Below are 17,194 nucleotides of genomic sequence, written 5' to 3' on the forward strand. Positions count from 1 at the left end.
TATTTTTACTTCTGATATGTCATTGCTAGTGTAAAGAAATGCAACAGATTTCTATATGTTAATCATATACATTACTGAATTAGTTCATCAGTTCTAATAACTTTTGTGTGGAGTATTTATGGTTTTCTATATATATATAGAATTTATGGTTTTCTATAGAATTTAGTATTTCTAAATTCTATATAGAATATATGGTTTTCTATGCTATATAGAAAACCATAAATACTCCACACAAAAATTATTAGAACTGATGAACTAATTCAGCTACCTGCATATAATGAAAATTTTACCTCTTTCCAATTTGGATGCCTTTAAAAAAAAATCCAGCGCTTTTAGAAACTGATGGATTTACTCTTAACTAAAGGCAACATAGGTAGGTACAGTTTTGAGAATAAATGCCAAGAACAAGCCTAAATGATTAGAGTATGTCATTAATAGAGGAGTTTTAATTTTAAAAGATGTTGCTATTTTTTATGTTTTTCAGTTTTTTTTAGAAACATTCCAATTATTTTGTGTATCCTCTACACTCATAGTTCAGTTCAGTTCAGTTCACTTGCTCAGTCATATCTGACTCTTTGCAACCCCATAGACTGCAGCACGCCAGGCCTCCCTGTCCATCACCAACACCCAGAGTTTACTCAAACTCATGTCCATTGAGTCGGTAATGCCATCCAACCATCTCATCCTCTGTCGTCCCCTTCTCCTCCTGCCTTCAACCTTTCCCAGCATCAGGATCTTTTCAAATGAGTCAGCTCTTTGCATCAGGTGTCCAAAGTATTGGAGTTTCAGCTTCAACATCAGTCCTTCCAATGAACGTTCAGAACTGATTTCCTTTAGGATGGACTGGTTGGATCTCCTTGCAGTCCAAAGGACTCTCAAGAGTCTTCTCCAACACCACAGTTCAAAAGCATCAATTTTTCAGTGCTCAGCTTTCTTTATGGTCCAACTGTCACATCTATACATAACTTCTGGAAAAACCGTAGCTGTGACTAGACGGACCTTTGTTGGTAAAGTAATAGTAATATAGTCATAGTAATCCAAGTCTATGCCCCAAACACTAATGCCAAAGAAGCTGAAGTTGACCAGTTCTATGAATACCTACAACACCTTCTAGAACTATCACCAAAAAAAAAAAAAAAAAAAATGTCCTTTCATCATAGGGGTTTTCCAATTTGCTGACATATTGAGTGCAGCACTTTAACAGCAGCATCTTTTAGGATTTTAAATAGCTCAGCTGGAATTCCATCACCTCCATTAGCTTTGTTTGCAGTAATGCTTAAGGCCTACTTGACTTCATACTCCAGGATGTCTGGCTCATAGGTGACTGACCCCACCATCATAGTTATCTGGGTCATTAAAATCTTTTTTGTATAGTTTTTCTGTGTATTCTTGCCAACTCTTCTTAGTCTCTTCTGCTTCTGTTAGGTCCCTACCATTTCTGTCCTTTATTGTGCTGCCCATCCTTGCATGAAATGTCCCTTTGATATCTCCAATTTTCTTGAAGAGGTGTCTAGGTTTTCCCATTCTATTGCTTTCCTCTATTTCTTTGCATTCTTCATTGAAAAGGTCATTTTATCTCTCCTTGCTATTCTCTGGAACTCTGCCTTCAGGTGGGTAATCTTTCCCTTTCCGCCTTGCCTTTTCTTCTTTTCTCAGCTATTTAAAAAGCCTACCCAGACAACCACTTTGCCTTCTTGCATTTATTTTTCTTTGGAATGGTTTTGGTCACTGCCTTCTGTACAGTGTTACAAACCTCCACCCATAATTCTTTCAGGCACTCTGTCCACCAGATCTAATCCCTTGAATCTATTCATCACCTCTACTGTATAATCATATGGGATTTGATTTAGGTCATACCTGAATGGCCTAGTATTTTTTCCTACTTTCTTCAAATTAAGCCTGAATTTTGCAAACAGGATCTCATGATCTCAGTTACAGTCAGCTCCAGGTCTTGTTTTTGCTTACTGTATAGAGCTTCTCCATCTTTGGTCACAAACAGTATAATCAATCTGATTTTGGTATTGACCATCTGGTGCTGTCCGTGTGTAGAATCGTCTCTTGTGTTGTAGAGGAGAATGTTTGCTATGATCAGTGTGTTCTCTTGACAAAACTCTATTAGCTTTTCCCTGCTTCTTTTTGTGCTCCAAGGCCAAACTTGCCTGTCATTCCAGGTTATTCCATTATTATTATTATTATTATTTTCCTACTTTTGCGTTCCTGTTCCTATCCTGGGCTTTATACTGTTTTTGCCATACATTTTAGCCATATGTTAAAACCCCACAATACATTGCTATTTTGCCTTAAGCCTTCTATTATCTTTTAAAGAGACAATAGATGTTCTTTTTTTTTTTTTCATTTTTCAATCTTTTTCCTCTGTTTCATTTTGGATAGTTTCTATTGTTATAGTTTCAAGTTCATTAATCTTCTGCAGTGTCTTCTCTGCCTTTAATCCCATTCAGTTTATTTTTCGTGTCAAGTGTTGTCATTTTAATCTCTAAATTAGATCTTTTAACAAAAATCTTTTGTTTTTCCTAAACGTGTTCAATCTCTCCTCTTATTTCCTTGAACATATGGAATACTGATATAACTTTTAATATCCTTGCTATCATCTTTTCATTCCTGAATTTGCATTGCTTTTTATCATATCATGGGTCATATTTTCTTGCTTATTTGTGTGCCCAGTGATTGTGGCTTTTTGTTTTACCTTCTTGGATACTGGGTATTTTTATATTTACTTGAGCTTTATTATGCAACATGATTAAATTACTTGAATCATTTTGACCCTTTCAGGTTTGTGGTTTAAGCTCTGTTAGACAGGACCAGAGCAGCGTTTAGTCTAAGGCTAGTTTATCCCCACTACTTAGGCAAAATCTTTAGAGTACTTTACCCATTGCCCTCTGAATTGTCAGGTTTTCCTTGCTGGTTGGTGGGAAGAAGAGCTATTCCTGGCCAGTGTGAGCTGTAGGGTTTGCTTCCTCTCTAATTAGAGTCTCATCCTTCTTAGTGGTTCTGTCCTGGCCCCGGTAGTTTCTTCACAAATGTGATGATCTCAGATGGAGAGTTCTCTCTCTGTCTGCAGCCCTGCTCTCCAGTCCTTTACCCTGCAAATTCTAACTGCCTCAGCTTCTCTGCGCTTGTAGCTCCTTCACCTTAGGGTGGCTGTGCCTAACTCCCCCTCCCTGCACTGTCACCTGGAAACATCTCTCCAGAGAGGAAGCTGGGACAGTCCTTGGGCTCACTTCATTTTCCCCCCCATCTCCCAAGGATCACTGTCCTTCATTGTGATCACTGTCCAGTATCTTGAAAACTGTTATTTCATACAGTTTCTCTGGTTTTCTAGTTTCAGATAGAGTATATTTAGTCCTGGTTAGTATATCCATTTTACAAACTAGAAAATTGAGCGTCTGAAACAGTAAGTAGCTGTGAGCTATTAGTGGAGCCAGAACTGGAATCTAGGCATTATAAGGCATTATACACCAAGATGCTGGTGCTTTTCCCATAATGTCATGCTGCCTTTTCTAAGTAACAATTACAATTTCCTTATGTAATTGAAGTTTACTCCTTTAAGCCTTAAAGCTTAAGCTAGCCATTTTTGTTGGAAATTTTTAAAAAATGATTAGGTACTCCCTGCCTTCTTAAACATTTTCCCAGGTGGTGCCAGTAGTAAAGAACCCACCTGCCAATGCAGAAGACCCAAGAGGTTCTGGTTCGATTCCTGGGTTGGGAAGATCCCCTGGAAAAGGACACAGCAACCCACTCCAGTATTCATGCCCGGAGAATCCCATGGACAGAGGAGCCTTCTTAAACAGAGCATTTTGAACATATTTGAATCTCTACATTATTAATATTATTTACAATTTTCTGTCGTGGTTATCCACCCTATCTGACCTAAGTAATCCCTTTTTAATAAAATAGTTAATTAGTTTAATAGTTAATCCCTTTTGTCCTGAAACATCTGGACCCTTGACAATCACCAGGCTGGGACTGCTGCACTTGCTGCAATTGTGATGGTAAAGAAGTGCTATCAGGTCCCTGACATAGTCCTCCCTTCCCCCTCTGTACTAAAATGGCCCTCCTCTCCCTGCTGATGAGGGTCAGTTTCCCCTGTGTTCAGGTCCCTGGACACAGAGTTCAAAGTGCCCTGGGGGGCAGCCATAGCTTATAGTTGAATGGACTCTTGCTTGGGCCCTGGCAAGTATAACCCTCTGGAGAAGTAGGACCTTCAACCCTGTAGGGCCCAGCTTTGTGAGAACAGCAAGGGTAACCCCACCACCACCACTGTGAGTCATGGGGAGTAACAGTGAATGGGGCTACTCTTGCTTCTACCCTTTGGTTCCTAGACCCACATATTATTGGGAAAGAAGCATCATTATCCCTCATTTAATGCATATGCCACTTTCTGAAAAATGGCAGTGCAGTCTTTTAGTGTATTGACTCTGAATACTATGAGTGGGGGCTTCACTTGTGCCTTCAAAAGGTAGTTCTGGTGTTCTGTGAGGCTGGCTGCTTCTGGCTGGTGCAGGATGTAATATATAATATAACCAGTGTTTTCCATGGTCATGGGCTCACTCCCACACTTACTGTGCTGTAAAGTGGGTTTCCTGGTTGGATGCTATGTTATATAGAATAACTGTGGATTGCGGAGTCTATATAGACAGCTGGCTGAGGCTCTGCAAACAGGGAACACAAGCCGTTACCTAGAACAGCTATCCATCCCTGTGAAGAACAAATTGCTGGCCCTTCTGGGATGAAGGCAGTCTGAAGTAGTTGATTTGCCACCGAGTAGCTAGTTGGTCTCTCTGAGGATTAGTGCCTATCGCTGACAGGTTAGCCATTTCAGAGGCAAGAGTAGCTAGACTGACCTTGGTAATCTATATGCATGTTAGGGAATGCAGTGGATTCCCATACCCAGATCTTCCCTCCACCACTCTGACTCAGCTCTGTGCCCTTAGGAGGCTGATCTCTCTGTTACTGCATCATCTGGGCTCCCCTGCCCTATAGGTTTGATCATTGGGAGGCCCAGCAGATCAGAGACTAAGAGGAGAGATTATCTCCTAGCTTCTTATCTTCCAAGCCTTGGTTTGGCAGACCTGTCAAATGACACAGCTCCTTTTGAGCCGAACTTTGTTTAGCTCTGAGCATTCACAGGATTCCAACAACAGTTCCCTCTTCTCATTTCAGCAAGAAATAGTCATTGCCTCCCACTGTTTATACTCCAGAATGCTTCTTCCACATCCCCTGCTGGCTTCACTTAATCCGCCCCACCATATAAACAGTCTCTACAATCAAACTATCTTCAGTCTGAATACTATCCCTTCCAGGGCCCTAACTGACATAAGATAGAGTTTTTTCTTCCTTGCCTCTTAAAATGATGTGTAGACAGTAAACAAAAATTCACCTTTCCTTAATTCACTTGACAAATATTTGCCAGATCCTGCACTGTTCTTTGAGAAAACAGTGGCGAAAAAGACAAAGGGGTAGCTTTGTCTTGTTAATAAAGAGGTAACTTCAAACAGTGATAAATGATTCCCCTGAGTAATCCTTCTGAAGACTGTGAGCGAAGCTTCCTTAGATTGGACAATCTGGGTAGGTCTTTCAGAGATAGTAAGGTTTAAGGACCTGAGGACCTTAACCTAAAGGAGGAGCTTGCTCAAAGATCCGAGAGTAGGGTATTCCAGATAGTGAGGCAGTAGGCAAGGACAAAGGCCAAAGGAACCAATGAGCTTGGCTTTTTTGATACACAGAAAGTTCTGGAATATAGTAAACAATACATGCAGCTGATGGGCAATTTGCCTATGTGTTTGTAGCAAGAACGAAGTGCCAGCTTATAATATGGTGTTGACCTCTTTTCAAAGAAGACAATCCAGTTTGCTGAGCAAATACTTTTCAGGCTATTTATTGGGCATACACTATATTTTAGCAAGTCCTTCTCTGTCTAACCACTCAACTGTAACCCCAAGTCATCTAAGGTCACAGCTATGAAGTTGTAGGGGTGAGGTGCCAACCATTTCTGTTTTACTCCAGTCTCAGAAGTACTTTTCTCCTCCAAGTTAAGGGAGTAAGGAGGTCCTCAGCAGTTGTAAGAGCTTTGTAGTGTGTCCAAAGAAGCTAATAAATCTGAAGATACCCAGAGAGGAAGCAGGAAGATATAACAGGTCTTACCCCCCACAGAAAAAAACCACTGCAGATTTGCCCACATTACAAAGATCCAAGTTGGTCTGTTGTTTTTATTTGACTATTACTGGAGTTAGTGGGAGACTATGTAGGACCAGTTTAGGATATAATAGGCCAAGTAGGAATTTGAGCCAGCAGAGAATGCGCCTGACTTCAGTCTTGCCCCCCTTTCTTAAAAAAAGACTGTTGTTCCAGCCGCTTGGTTATCACTCAGGTTTTCCTACTCTAACCACGTGTTAAAGAATATACAGAATCACAGTATAGCTTAAATGTGGTACATACTAGATGACTATTTTTGGCCATATTGTGTTTCCACTGGGCTTCACTGGTGGCTCAGATGGTAAAGAATCTGCCAGCAATGCTGGAGACCTGGGTTCAATCCCTGGGTTGGGAAGAACCCCTGGAGAAGGACATGGAAACCCACCCCAGTATTCTTGCCTGGAGAATTCCATGGACAGAGGAACCTGGAGGGCTACCAGTCCGTGGGACCGCAGAGTCCGACACGACTGAGCGACTAACACTTTTTTGTGCTTCCATTACAGAATGAAGCTAAAAGCTCATCAAAAGTTGGAGTTCTTTCCCCCTATCTTTTGCACTTGTTGAAAGTCTCAATTTTCTCAAAGGAAAGCCTTTACCTAGGTCAGTAATTGTAAGACTTATTACAATTGTCTGGCACATAATAAATGGTGAGAGTATTAAAGATTCTTAGACTCACGCCTCTGCCAGACGCAATCCCGATTAACTGCGTCTGTGTGACTGCACAAGAGGTCCCTTTCCGCCACCAAACGGCGCTAGGGCACCATCCAGAAACGATTCACTAAGTTGGCCCTAGGGTTTGAAGTTTTGAACTCTTAAAAAAAGTGTCAGAAAGGTTAATTCACAAGTTGAGGGGAATCTTCCCAAGAAATGAGTGATGCCGCAGCCAGCAGTGGGCTGCAGAAGGCGCTCTCAGCCTCTGGGTGCACCTCAGACCCCTTGGGATTTTGAAGCTGGAACTCGGGCTGGGGAGTCGCGGGGGTGCGGGAGCGGCAGTGGGTGCAGCCCAACGCCGAGAGCAGGTAAGGGCAGAGGTGAGTGCTGAGCGCTCTGGGCTCGCCCGGCGCGCTCGGGGGGTGCTCGGAGGAACTGGCTTCCTTCCCGCTCCCGCCCCCTCGCCTCGCCGGGCCGCCGGGGCCGCTCCTCCCCTGGGTGGGTCTCGGCTCCTTTTCTGGCAGGGTCTATTTGCATAGAGGAAACTGCCCAAAGTGGCCGCTGTGGAGGAGCTGGCAGCGGGGAAGGGGGTGTGCGCCGCGGTCCAGCAGCTGCCCAGAGGCCGAGCCCCGCGCCCGGCCGACCTCGTGCCTCGGGCTCTCCCGACCGCTCCCACACGCTCAGCCTGCGTCCCCGGGCTCTGTGCACCGCCGGCTCCGAGAGCTCACGCTCGACGAGCGCGCCATGAGTCCAGGCCGGCGCGCCTGCGAGGACGAGCGGAACGGAGACCCGGCTGGCGGCGGCGGCGGACCGGTGAGCCCCGCGACTGGAGCGCGGGCCTGGGCGGTGAGCGCGCTGTGCCTGCTGCTCTCCGCGAGCTCGGCGGTCGCCTGCCTGCTGCTGGGCGTCCAGGCAGCCGCGCTGCAGGGCCGGGTGGCGGCCCTCGAGGAAGAGCGGGAGCTGCTGTGGCGCGCGGGGACTCCCGACGCCTTGGCCGCCTGGGCCGAGCCGCGGCTGGAGCGCCTGCTGCGTGAGGTAAGGCGCGGCGTGGGGAGCGGGGAGTGTCTGTGCGCCGGGAGCCGTGGCTCTGGGGAGGGGTCGCCCGCCAGCGATGAGCGCCCGAGTGCATCCCGGCAGGCTGCACGGGGAGGGGTCGGAGGCGGTGGAGGCTGGGGTGCAGGCGGCCGAGCGATCGGTCCTACAGTTCCCGCCGCAGCCTCAGGGTCGGCTTGCGGGAAAAACAAGCTTAGAAGGACTGTTTCGGGGACAAGCAGGGGAAGGAAGAGGAAAGACCGCGGACTTTGAAGTAACAGGTCTAGGGGCGAGTTTCCACGGGTGTGCGCGCTTGGACCGGTGGCTTCCCGCCTGCGTTAAGCGCCTGCCCTCTTACCTGTGTCGGGATAATGAAGGAGCTCTTTCGGGAGGGGTCTGATGACTCTTGTCACTGGTAGCAGCTGCTGTCCCCAATGCTGATATACTTGCAGAGGTGTGGGTCTCCAGCAGACCAGAGGATTCCTGGTGGCGGGAAACCTCTGTCAGACCCGGGCCAGGGTCCTTGGAGGGACATGGTCAATTCAGCCTGCCCTGTCCACCCTCTGAACCGTCAGGAAAGTGTTTCGGAGCAGCTCCATCTTGGCGGTGCTATGCTGTGCCTTGGTCTCCTTGGGCTCCGTGCGCACTCAGGGCGACGGAGACTTGGGGACGCCAACATCAGCTTGGCAGGTGAGGGGTAGAAAAAACAGGGCCAGAAATCCCAGATTCTAGTTTGCGTTGACTCCACCTGGGCGATGCCGCCTGGGCATTGTGGACACAGCAGATCTTAAGTTTCCTTGCTAGAAGTGTCATATAAGATTCTGTGACACTTCTGATAAGGTTGCTGTTATACCTCTTCAAAGCAGAAGCCACATTCAGGACTTCAAACTTGCACCCATCATGTTGATCAAAACCTCCACCTTCTGTGCAGCGGGGCACATCCCAACAGAATGGTGGTGGTAGACTGGCCGGCACACCCCTGGCTGTGCTGTGCTCCCTTGCCTGAGCCATCCTCCACTTCCTAGAAAAGGCGGCTAACCGGAGATCCCCAGCATACTCCCCAAAGGGTTAGTCTCTCAGCCCTCTCCCACTCTTTGGGACCCCATGGACTATAGTCTTCTAGGCTCCTCTGTCCTTGAGATTTCCCAGTCAAGAATACTGGAGAGGGTTGCCATGTCCTTCTCCAGGGCATCTTCCCCACCCAGGGATTGAACTCTGGTCTCCTGCATTACAGGCAGATTCTTGACCATCTGAACCACCAGGGAAGCCCTCAAAGGACATCCTTAACTATAGTGTGACAAGCACTACAGAGTTTCAAGGTAGAGGAGAGGAAGGGTAGGCTTGTTACTGTGGAGTCCCCTGAATTGTGCTCATCTGTGATCTTTAGTAATGAGCTGTGTATCCACTGTTGAGTTGATTTGAGTTCTTTAAAGGGAGCAGGAGAAGACTGCAGCATGCCTTCTTGATCACCATACCTATTTCTTAGTCATTTTAAGCCAGGATTACATCTCTTGTATCTTGGTTTTGGACAAAATTGCTGCTTCATGAAATGATTTTCTACGTTCCTCCTGAAAGTGCCTGTAGACTTCAGAAATCTTTCTGGAGCACTGCTGGCAACTCCTGGTATCGGTTTCATAGTTGCAGCCCATTATTTTTCGGCAAATCCTTAGAGACTAGGGTGTTGAACTGATTTATGGAAGGCTAGTAAAATTTCTACCTGTTAATGCAATAAGCATGGCTGTTCTTTTGAATAGGGGCCCCCTCTTACTTAGAAAAAAATAAACTACTAAGTTTGATTGAGTACATCAGAAATCCCGGTAAAACTTTTTATGAGGAACTTGCAAATTGTGTCCATTCCAACAGGCAGGAGGGTCCTAGGAAAGCAGCCACTGCTGAGAAGTGTGGATTAAGTCCTGAACTACACAGATCATAGGAGAGACTGCAGTTGCTTCATCCTGCTTCCAAGGAGTTACTGGGCAGAGTATTCCATCTCTGTCTCTCTCCACCACCAGCCCCTTTTCTCTTCTTCAATAGTAAGGTGAAGGAAAATGTCAAATCCTGGGATTTTCACTTGAAATTTGCTGTTCCATTCTGCAGGCCATACCTTTAGCATAGGACGCATCTCAGCTAACCAGACTTGACGTGGAGGAGTCTCTACTTGGAGCGTCTGAGAGGCCATACTACGAGTGCAGTCAGGGTTGAGCTTCTGGCTGTTTGCGTGTCCCTGTGAAAAGGCATCTCTTTCCCAGGGCACCAGGCTGTTCCTTCTAGCCATTCTGCTCACAGATGTCGCTGGATGGGAAGTGTACACAGCCTGGACAGTGACCCTGAGAGCCCCTGGCTGAGATGAGGGGACTGTGGGAAGTGCAGTAGTGGGAGTTGGTAATTGGCTTTAAATAGATCTGAATATAACTTAAAAAAAAAAAAAAACTATTCAGTATGAAAGACAAACAAATGATGAACTGAAAAATCTCTTAAAGAAAGCACATTTGTACTTGAACATGTTTTTCAGTTCTAATTGTTCTCAGGAAGCATCCTTTCAGCCTGTGCTGAAGTGGTTGTGTATGTGAGGGTGCCTGCAGCTTGTCCTTTTACCAACAAGCTTGTTTTCAGAGAAGAGAAATCCTTGCCAACTATACACACTTTCATGTCAGAAAAATAAAAATAAGCCTACAAAAGCCACTGTTAACATGGAACCCACTGTCTTTGTTCCCTTGGGAACGGAACCCTGAAATAACTTCTTTGGGACTGATCGATGAGCCTGATAACGTAAATACAGAAGCTACAAAAAAGAATATTCATGATAACTCATGATTATTAAAGACCCTTCCCACGGTATGAAATAAATGGTTTTCAGAAAATAAGCAAGACTTTGGAGCAAGAGTCCTTAACAGTGTATCTTCAGTATGACCCCAAAATATAAATGCGAAACAAGCATCTGATATGATGCTTTTTAAGTGCTTTAAAAGCTTGCCTCAGTAATCAAACCTCCCCATTAGTTATACCTATAGTTAAAGTATTACAAAAGCTTAAATTTTAGAGTAAATAAAACAGCTGCTGCTATACCACAGTAAAAATTTTAATGCAAGGATTAAAGAAACATTTAGTATTAAAGGAAACTATTTCCAGCTTACAGTGGATTTGTTGTTGGCTATTGGTCTTCCCTTGTCCAGACCAATCAGTCTGAAAATAAGAAAAACCCGAAGATTCAGGGTAAAATTCAAGCCCTTTCCTTCACTACCGTCAACTATATATATATATAAGTGAAGTTAGCATAAAACCTAGAATCAAATGGAGCTTTTTTGGCCTCTGTGGCAGCTTATCACTTGTCAGGATTGCTCTGTGGTATACTGGAAACACTGTATAAATCATAGCTACATTTATTTCCTTGACATTTCCTGATTTCCAAACCAAAAAATGTTTCTTTCCACTTACTTCCTGGCATGTTCACTTTATCTCTCCACTTGTTTTTGTTTTCTTTTTGCAACACTTTAGGAGAGCTTTAAAATAACAGCAGCATGTTTAGAACAAGCCAACTGTCAGGGTATTCCTTTCACAACGTGTTTTGAAATTGTTGAATAGGACTTTTATGCATTGGCTTTAAAGATTTATAGCATCACTCCTGACGTTGGGGATCTGTAAGCTGAATGAATTTATACCAGCAGGCAGAGAAGGGTAGATGATAAATGGGATTTCAGTCCCACAATTTACTAATCCTGGCATCTAACCTCTCCAACTTCCTGAGCTCCAACTTCCTCTTTCCTAATATGATGGCCACAACTACCTATGCAGTGATGTGCAAATTAGGTAATGTAAAGTGTTGGTCAGTAAGCCTTTTGATGGCAAGTACCAGAATACCCTTGTGGCTCAGCTGGTAAAGAATCCGCCTCCAATGTGGGAGACATGGGTTTGATCCCTGGGTTGGGAAGATCCCCTGGAGAAGGGAAAGACTACCCACTACAGTATTGTGGCCGGAAGAATTCCATGGACTGTATAGTCCATGGGAGTCGAAAAGAGTTGGACACACCTGAGCGGCTTTCACTTTCATCAAAATACCCAAGTGTGATCCCTTAAACAATGCAGTTGTTGAATTTGCTTGCACAACCAGAGAAGCCTGAAAGGCAGGCTGCAGACTTTGGGTCTGTTCCATGACTTGGCCATGACTGGGTTCCAGATTATTATCTGCCGTTCTCATGGCCCCAAGAGGGCTGCTGCAGCCCCAAGGATGTGTCTTCACAAAAGAATAGCCAAGGTAGCAGGGAAGAGGGCAAGAAGAAGCCATCTTCTCGAGAGGCTTTCTCCTTTATTTGAGTCAGGGAAATGTCCTTATAGCCACCAGCCAGGATCGGGACCAGTGACCACCATCATCCTGTCAAGGGTAATGGGCTTGCCACAGGAGACTGGCCGAGTTTGGTACATCCTCTGAGGCTGGGCATGTTGCCAGTGGAGGAAAATTGTAGCTTTGTGTGGAATGGAGCCTAGGAATGGCTATTAGGAAGCACCTAACAGTGGCAGGCGGGTGCCCTAGAATGTTGCCCTATTAGGAGGACAAGATGGGGGTAGAGGAGGGGAAAATCATCAGACTGTGGTGCCGCAGTCCTCATAACCATATCCTCTTCACTGCTGCACGCTTTGGGGACACTCTCCCGCTGCGAAATTTCTGTTTCCTTCAATGTCCTGCTCTCCAGCTCTGCCTCTAGCCATAGTCAAAGGCAAGGTTGATTGTTTGGGATTCTCTCTGGCACAATCCTATGCTTTGTAGTTTGTGATCTTGAACCCTTAAGTGCCTCCTGTTCTGATCCCGAAATGACTGGCTAGGGTGGCTGGGGATGGCACTCTAGGGTTCTGCTTTCCAACTCTTTCCACATCATGGCACACACAAAAAATGGTGACACCTGCATATTACCGTGCAGTAAGTGGAAGAGGTTCCTCGGGCTGGAGGGAGCTGTCCTAGCGGCTCTGAGGACCGAGGAGAGCAGTAAACCTGAATCCACATGTGATGCCTTGTACCCATCAGATGTGCCCAGACAGCTCTGCTTCCCCTCCTCACCCCAGCCCCAACTATAGGCCCCCTTGGTTTTTTTCAGCATCCATATCTCACTGTGACCTCCAAATCCCCTTCTAAAGTGTGTACAGTTACAATCATGATCCCCAGAGCAGGATGTTTCTTTACCTTTATTGAGCGTCATCTCATGATGTTCCACCTTTCTAGTTGTCTTTGGATCCTTATTCTATCAAATAGCAATGTGACAGGACCCCGACTCTCACTGGCTTAATTAAAAAGGGAATTCATTGGCTTGAGTAACTGAAATGTCTGGGGAACTGTCTGCTCAGGCACAGTTAGAGGTGCCTTGATTTTGTGTTTCTTTGTGTTGGCTCTGTATCTGTCAAAGATCTGCTAACTCTTCCCATGAAATGGCAGAGCAGCTGCCAGCAGCTCTGAGTCTGTACCCTCCGTGTTAGAGTTTCTCTTTCCCAATAGTTCCCCTGAATCACTCCAGTGGTCAATATGGTTTGCCTCAGCTGGTCACTGATTTGAGCCAGGCAGCGTCTCCCATCACAGGGTCTGGGGGTGGGGGGATGGATCGTGCACCTGTGCACATCTGTGTGTACCCCACTGGAGCTGAAAGGACTGGGAGTGGAGGATGGTCCCTAAAGGACAATTTGGAGGGTTGTTATTAGAAGAGGAAGAAGACATGGGGCCAGTCAAATCAAGCAGATGATCATCCAAGGAATAATAAGAGAGGGGCTTGGGCAACAAGCTGGAGCCACATACTGCAAAAATTCTTCCTCAATTACTTGACAATCAGCTAAAGGATTTTTGATCAAATGGGATAGGCTGTAGGTCAGTAGATACTTATCCTGTAGGTGTTTATGTATATTGATAAATCGGGGTTTATCTGTGGTTGTATCAAAATCTGTATTTCTCTGAATATAGTGTGCTCATAAAATGTGAGCTCAACGAGTTATAGGATAACTTTAAATCTTAAAACTTCCCCACAACACCATCATGAATTTTGGAAGACAGAAGTTATTGCCCTTGTTTTACAAGGGAGAAATGTCACTGAGAGGAAGCACATGACCTGTTCTGGGCACACAGGCCAGGCCTAGGCTCTCTCAGGGCAGCAGAAGTCTTTGGCAGGAGGAGTGATAAGGGAGAATGTGTCTTCTCCACCCTTGTATGAGTTTCATGTCCAGCTGAGAGCAGTCAGGACCACCCACTCCCAGGGCCCACCTTCCTCAGCCCACTTCCATCCGCTTCCCAGGGATTGTTCTCCCCATAAGAGTGTACTTGTGAGGAAGAAGCCTGCTCTCTGCCCTGGCTGAGGAGTGTTGGGGTGCCCTGAGTCTTGGTGACCTGGAGCAGTGAGGCCAGGAGGTTGCTCAGCTTTGCCTGGTGCTGTGGGTGATGGTGGCCTCGAGGGGCCTGAGTCTGAAGAGGAGGTACTCTGGACAAGAAATCAGAAGTCCACTACTGTCTTTCATCTGTTCAAGCTGCTGTTACAAAACTGGATGGCTTAAACAACAAATACTTATTTCTCACAGTTGAGGAGGCTAGGAAGTCCAGAATCAAGGTATCAGCAGATTTGGTGTCTGGTGAGGACCTGCTTCCTGGTTCATAGATAGCTGTCTTCTCGCTCTGTCTTCATAGGGCAGACAGAAGGGTTGAGGGAGCTCTCTAGGGTCTCTTTTTTTGTTTTCAGTCAATAAGTTGTGTCTGACTCTTTGTGACCTCATAGATTGTAGCCCGCCAGTCTCCTCTGTCCATGGGATTCTCCAGGCAAGAATACTGCAGTGGGTTGCCATTTCCTACTCCATGGGATCTTCCCGACTCAGGAATGGAAGCTGCGTCTTCTGTGTTGGCAGGCTGATTCTTTACCACTGAACAACCTGAGATGCTGGCGTCTCTTTTATAAGCATACTAATTCCATTTGTAAGGGCTCCACTCCCATGCCCTAACCCCCTCAAAGTCCCCATCTCCTAATACCATAATATTGGAGATTGGGTTTCAACACATGAATTGCAGGGAGTGAGGGGCACACACATTCAGTTCATAGCAGCCTCTACCACCTGCTGGCTATGTGGCCCAGGCTGCTCCAGAACCTCAGTTCTCTACTCATGAGGTGGGGCTAAGAGGACTGCTCAACCTGTGGGGAGGGGCCATGGTGATTCAGGGAGAGAAGGGAGGGCTGGACAGAATATTCTGTGCAGCCCAGGGTGAACTCTGAGCCTTGGATCTCACTGTTCTTAAGTAACAAGGCCCCACACCCCTGTAATCCTGTACCTTCAAGGAGCCTTCTCTTTCACCACAAATTTCTATACATTTCCCCTTTTTCCCTTATAATTCTGACTCCTGACCCCCCACTAGGCGTTGTTAGGTGTTGATGGGAGACAGAGTTCTTTCAAACCCTTTTCTCTTTGCTCAGGAGCTTCTCAACTCATCCTCCTTTAGGATGTTAGACCCATTGTTGGGAATTAGCATGGCCTGCTTGGCAACCCTTCCCCATCCTCCTTTTTTTGTTTTTTTTTTTAATTTAAATAACCAAGATGTATGCTATTCTAACATGGTTAATGTTATTGATGATCCCACCACCCTAAAACAAGGGCTATGTAACCTTTTGCATGACTTTCTCCAGTCTTTGTTTGGATGTACAGATTCATATATCTCTAAGTGTGCACACTGTTTACACCTTGCGTCTGTGTATTTTAACCTTTTTATCAAAAACATTTTTCCAAGTGCTGTGCGGTCCTTGTGGTCATGACCACCTAGGATTTCATAGGTGGAATCTACATCCCTCTATTAACAGGGTATCTAGGCCAGTCCACACCTTTGTTGGTACAGTACAGCTGATGGTTTTGTGGGGAAGGCGTCTTACTTCTATTATTTTTTATGATGTAGAGCAACTGCCTAAAGAGGATTATTTTTAGGGCTTTGTGTTTTGTCTTGATTTTGAAATGTCCAAGTTTGTCCGTGACGTACATGTTTATCCTCCTATGGAATTCCCAAACTGTTAAATCAAATGATTTTGTTATATCAAATTTGAATCAAATTGTTAAATCAGGCTTCAAGTTTTATGATGGGAAAAGTGGATTCAATCTGTCTTTCAGTTGAGCTTTTATGTCAGTTACGTCTGTTGTTGTTGAAAGCCAAAGCAAAAAGCAAATGATAAAGAAGCCTGAAAATAAGATTTGGAAGAACTCTGAAGATTTCATTTCAGAATTAGGCTCATTTGTTGATTTGGTGCAGAATCCTCCTTAAGCAGTGCTGTGCGGAGCCGGGCACTGCACTCCATCTGCGATGCAATTTCTAATTCTGTGAACAAATGTAACAGTGTTTGGTAAACTTCTCCATAGGCCACACACGACCTCCAGCTCTTCTCCAATTGATTTCTCCATGTGTAGAATCAGGATTAACCTTTGTTGACACAGGCATTTAGAAAGCAGCCCTTCATCATATCTGGAAACATATTTCAGTACTAAGCACTAACCATTGGGAGAAAAAAATAAGTTTGCAGATATAATTTTAAAAAAGTACTATGTCTGCCCTACCGGATTTTATTTTATCTTATTATTTATTTTGGCTCAGATGGTAAAGAATCCACCTGAAATGCAGAAGACCTAGGTCTGATCCCTGGGTCGGGAAGATCCCCTGGAGGAGGGCATGGCAACCCGCTCCAGTATTCTTCCCTGGAGAATCCCATGAACCGAGAAGCCTGGTGGGCTACGGTCCATGGGATTGCAAAGAGTCGAACACGACTGAGTAACTAAGCACACATTATTTATTTATTTTTGGCCATACTGCGTGACTTGTGGGATCTTAGTTCCCTGATCAGGGATCGAACCCAGACCCTCAGTGATGAAAGCTCAGAGTCCTAACCACTGGACTGCCAGAGAATCCCTTGTAGATATAGTTTTAAAGAAAGGCATGTCTATGTGCTTCTGGAGGCTACAGGGGAAATGGTTAAGGGCCTTCCGGTGTACACCCCGGACAGAGGCTCACATCTTTGTTCTTGTGGTATTTCTTAACAGCCCCATCCCAAGCCCCGCTACACAGGCTGCAGTCTCCCAGAAGGGGCAGTGACCAACTCCAGGTGGGAGTGGCAGTGTACACCCAAGCCTGGATGGCCCGGCTGAATGCCAGCTCTGCACCCTTGCTGCAGCCTCACGGCAGCCCCCAGGGAGGCGACACCTTGGCTTCCCTGTCAGTGTGGACATCCTCTGCAGGTGTTTGATATGTAGAGCAGCAGGGAATGCTTTAGCTTTAAGCAGAACTGGGTTCACGTCTGTGTCCTGCCGT

The 17,194-nt window shown here is 45.6% G+C and overlaps 1 protein-coding gene across 7 annotated transcripts in view; it reads left to right on the forward strand.

Annotated features, from left to right (window-relative positions):
• The window catches only part of COL23A1 (collagen type XXIII alpha 1 chain), a 386,992-nt gene continuing 377,107 nt past the window's right edge, over positions 7,310-17,194 (forward strand). For all 7 annotated transcript variants that reach the window (XM_018050569.1, XM_018050565.1, XM_018050570.1 and 4 more), the window contains exon 1: positions 7,310-7,899. In XM_018050569.1, coding sequence (XP_017906058.1) covers positions 7,609-7,899 — 291 coding nt within the window. In that variant the 5' untranslated portion in view covers positions 7,310-7,608. The remainder of the gene's footprint in view (positions 7,900-17,194) is intronic.

This window comes from Capra hircus, chromosome 7, assembly GCF_001704415.2.
Source record: "Capra hircus breed San Clemente chromosome 7, ASM170441v1, whole genome shotgun sequence".
Taxonomy (NCBI): Eukaryota; Metazoa; Chordata; class Mammalia; order Artiodactyla; family Bovidae; genus Capra; species Capra hircus.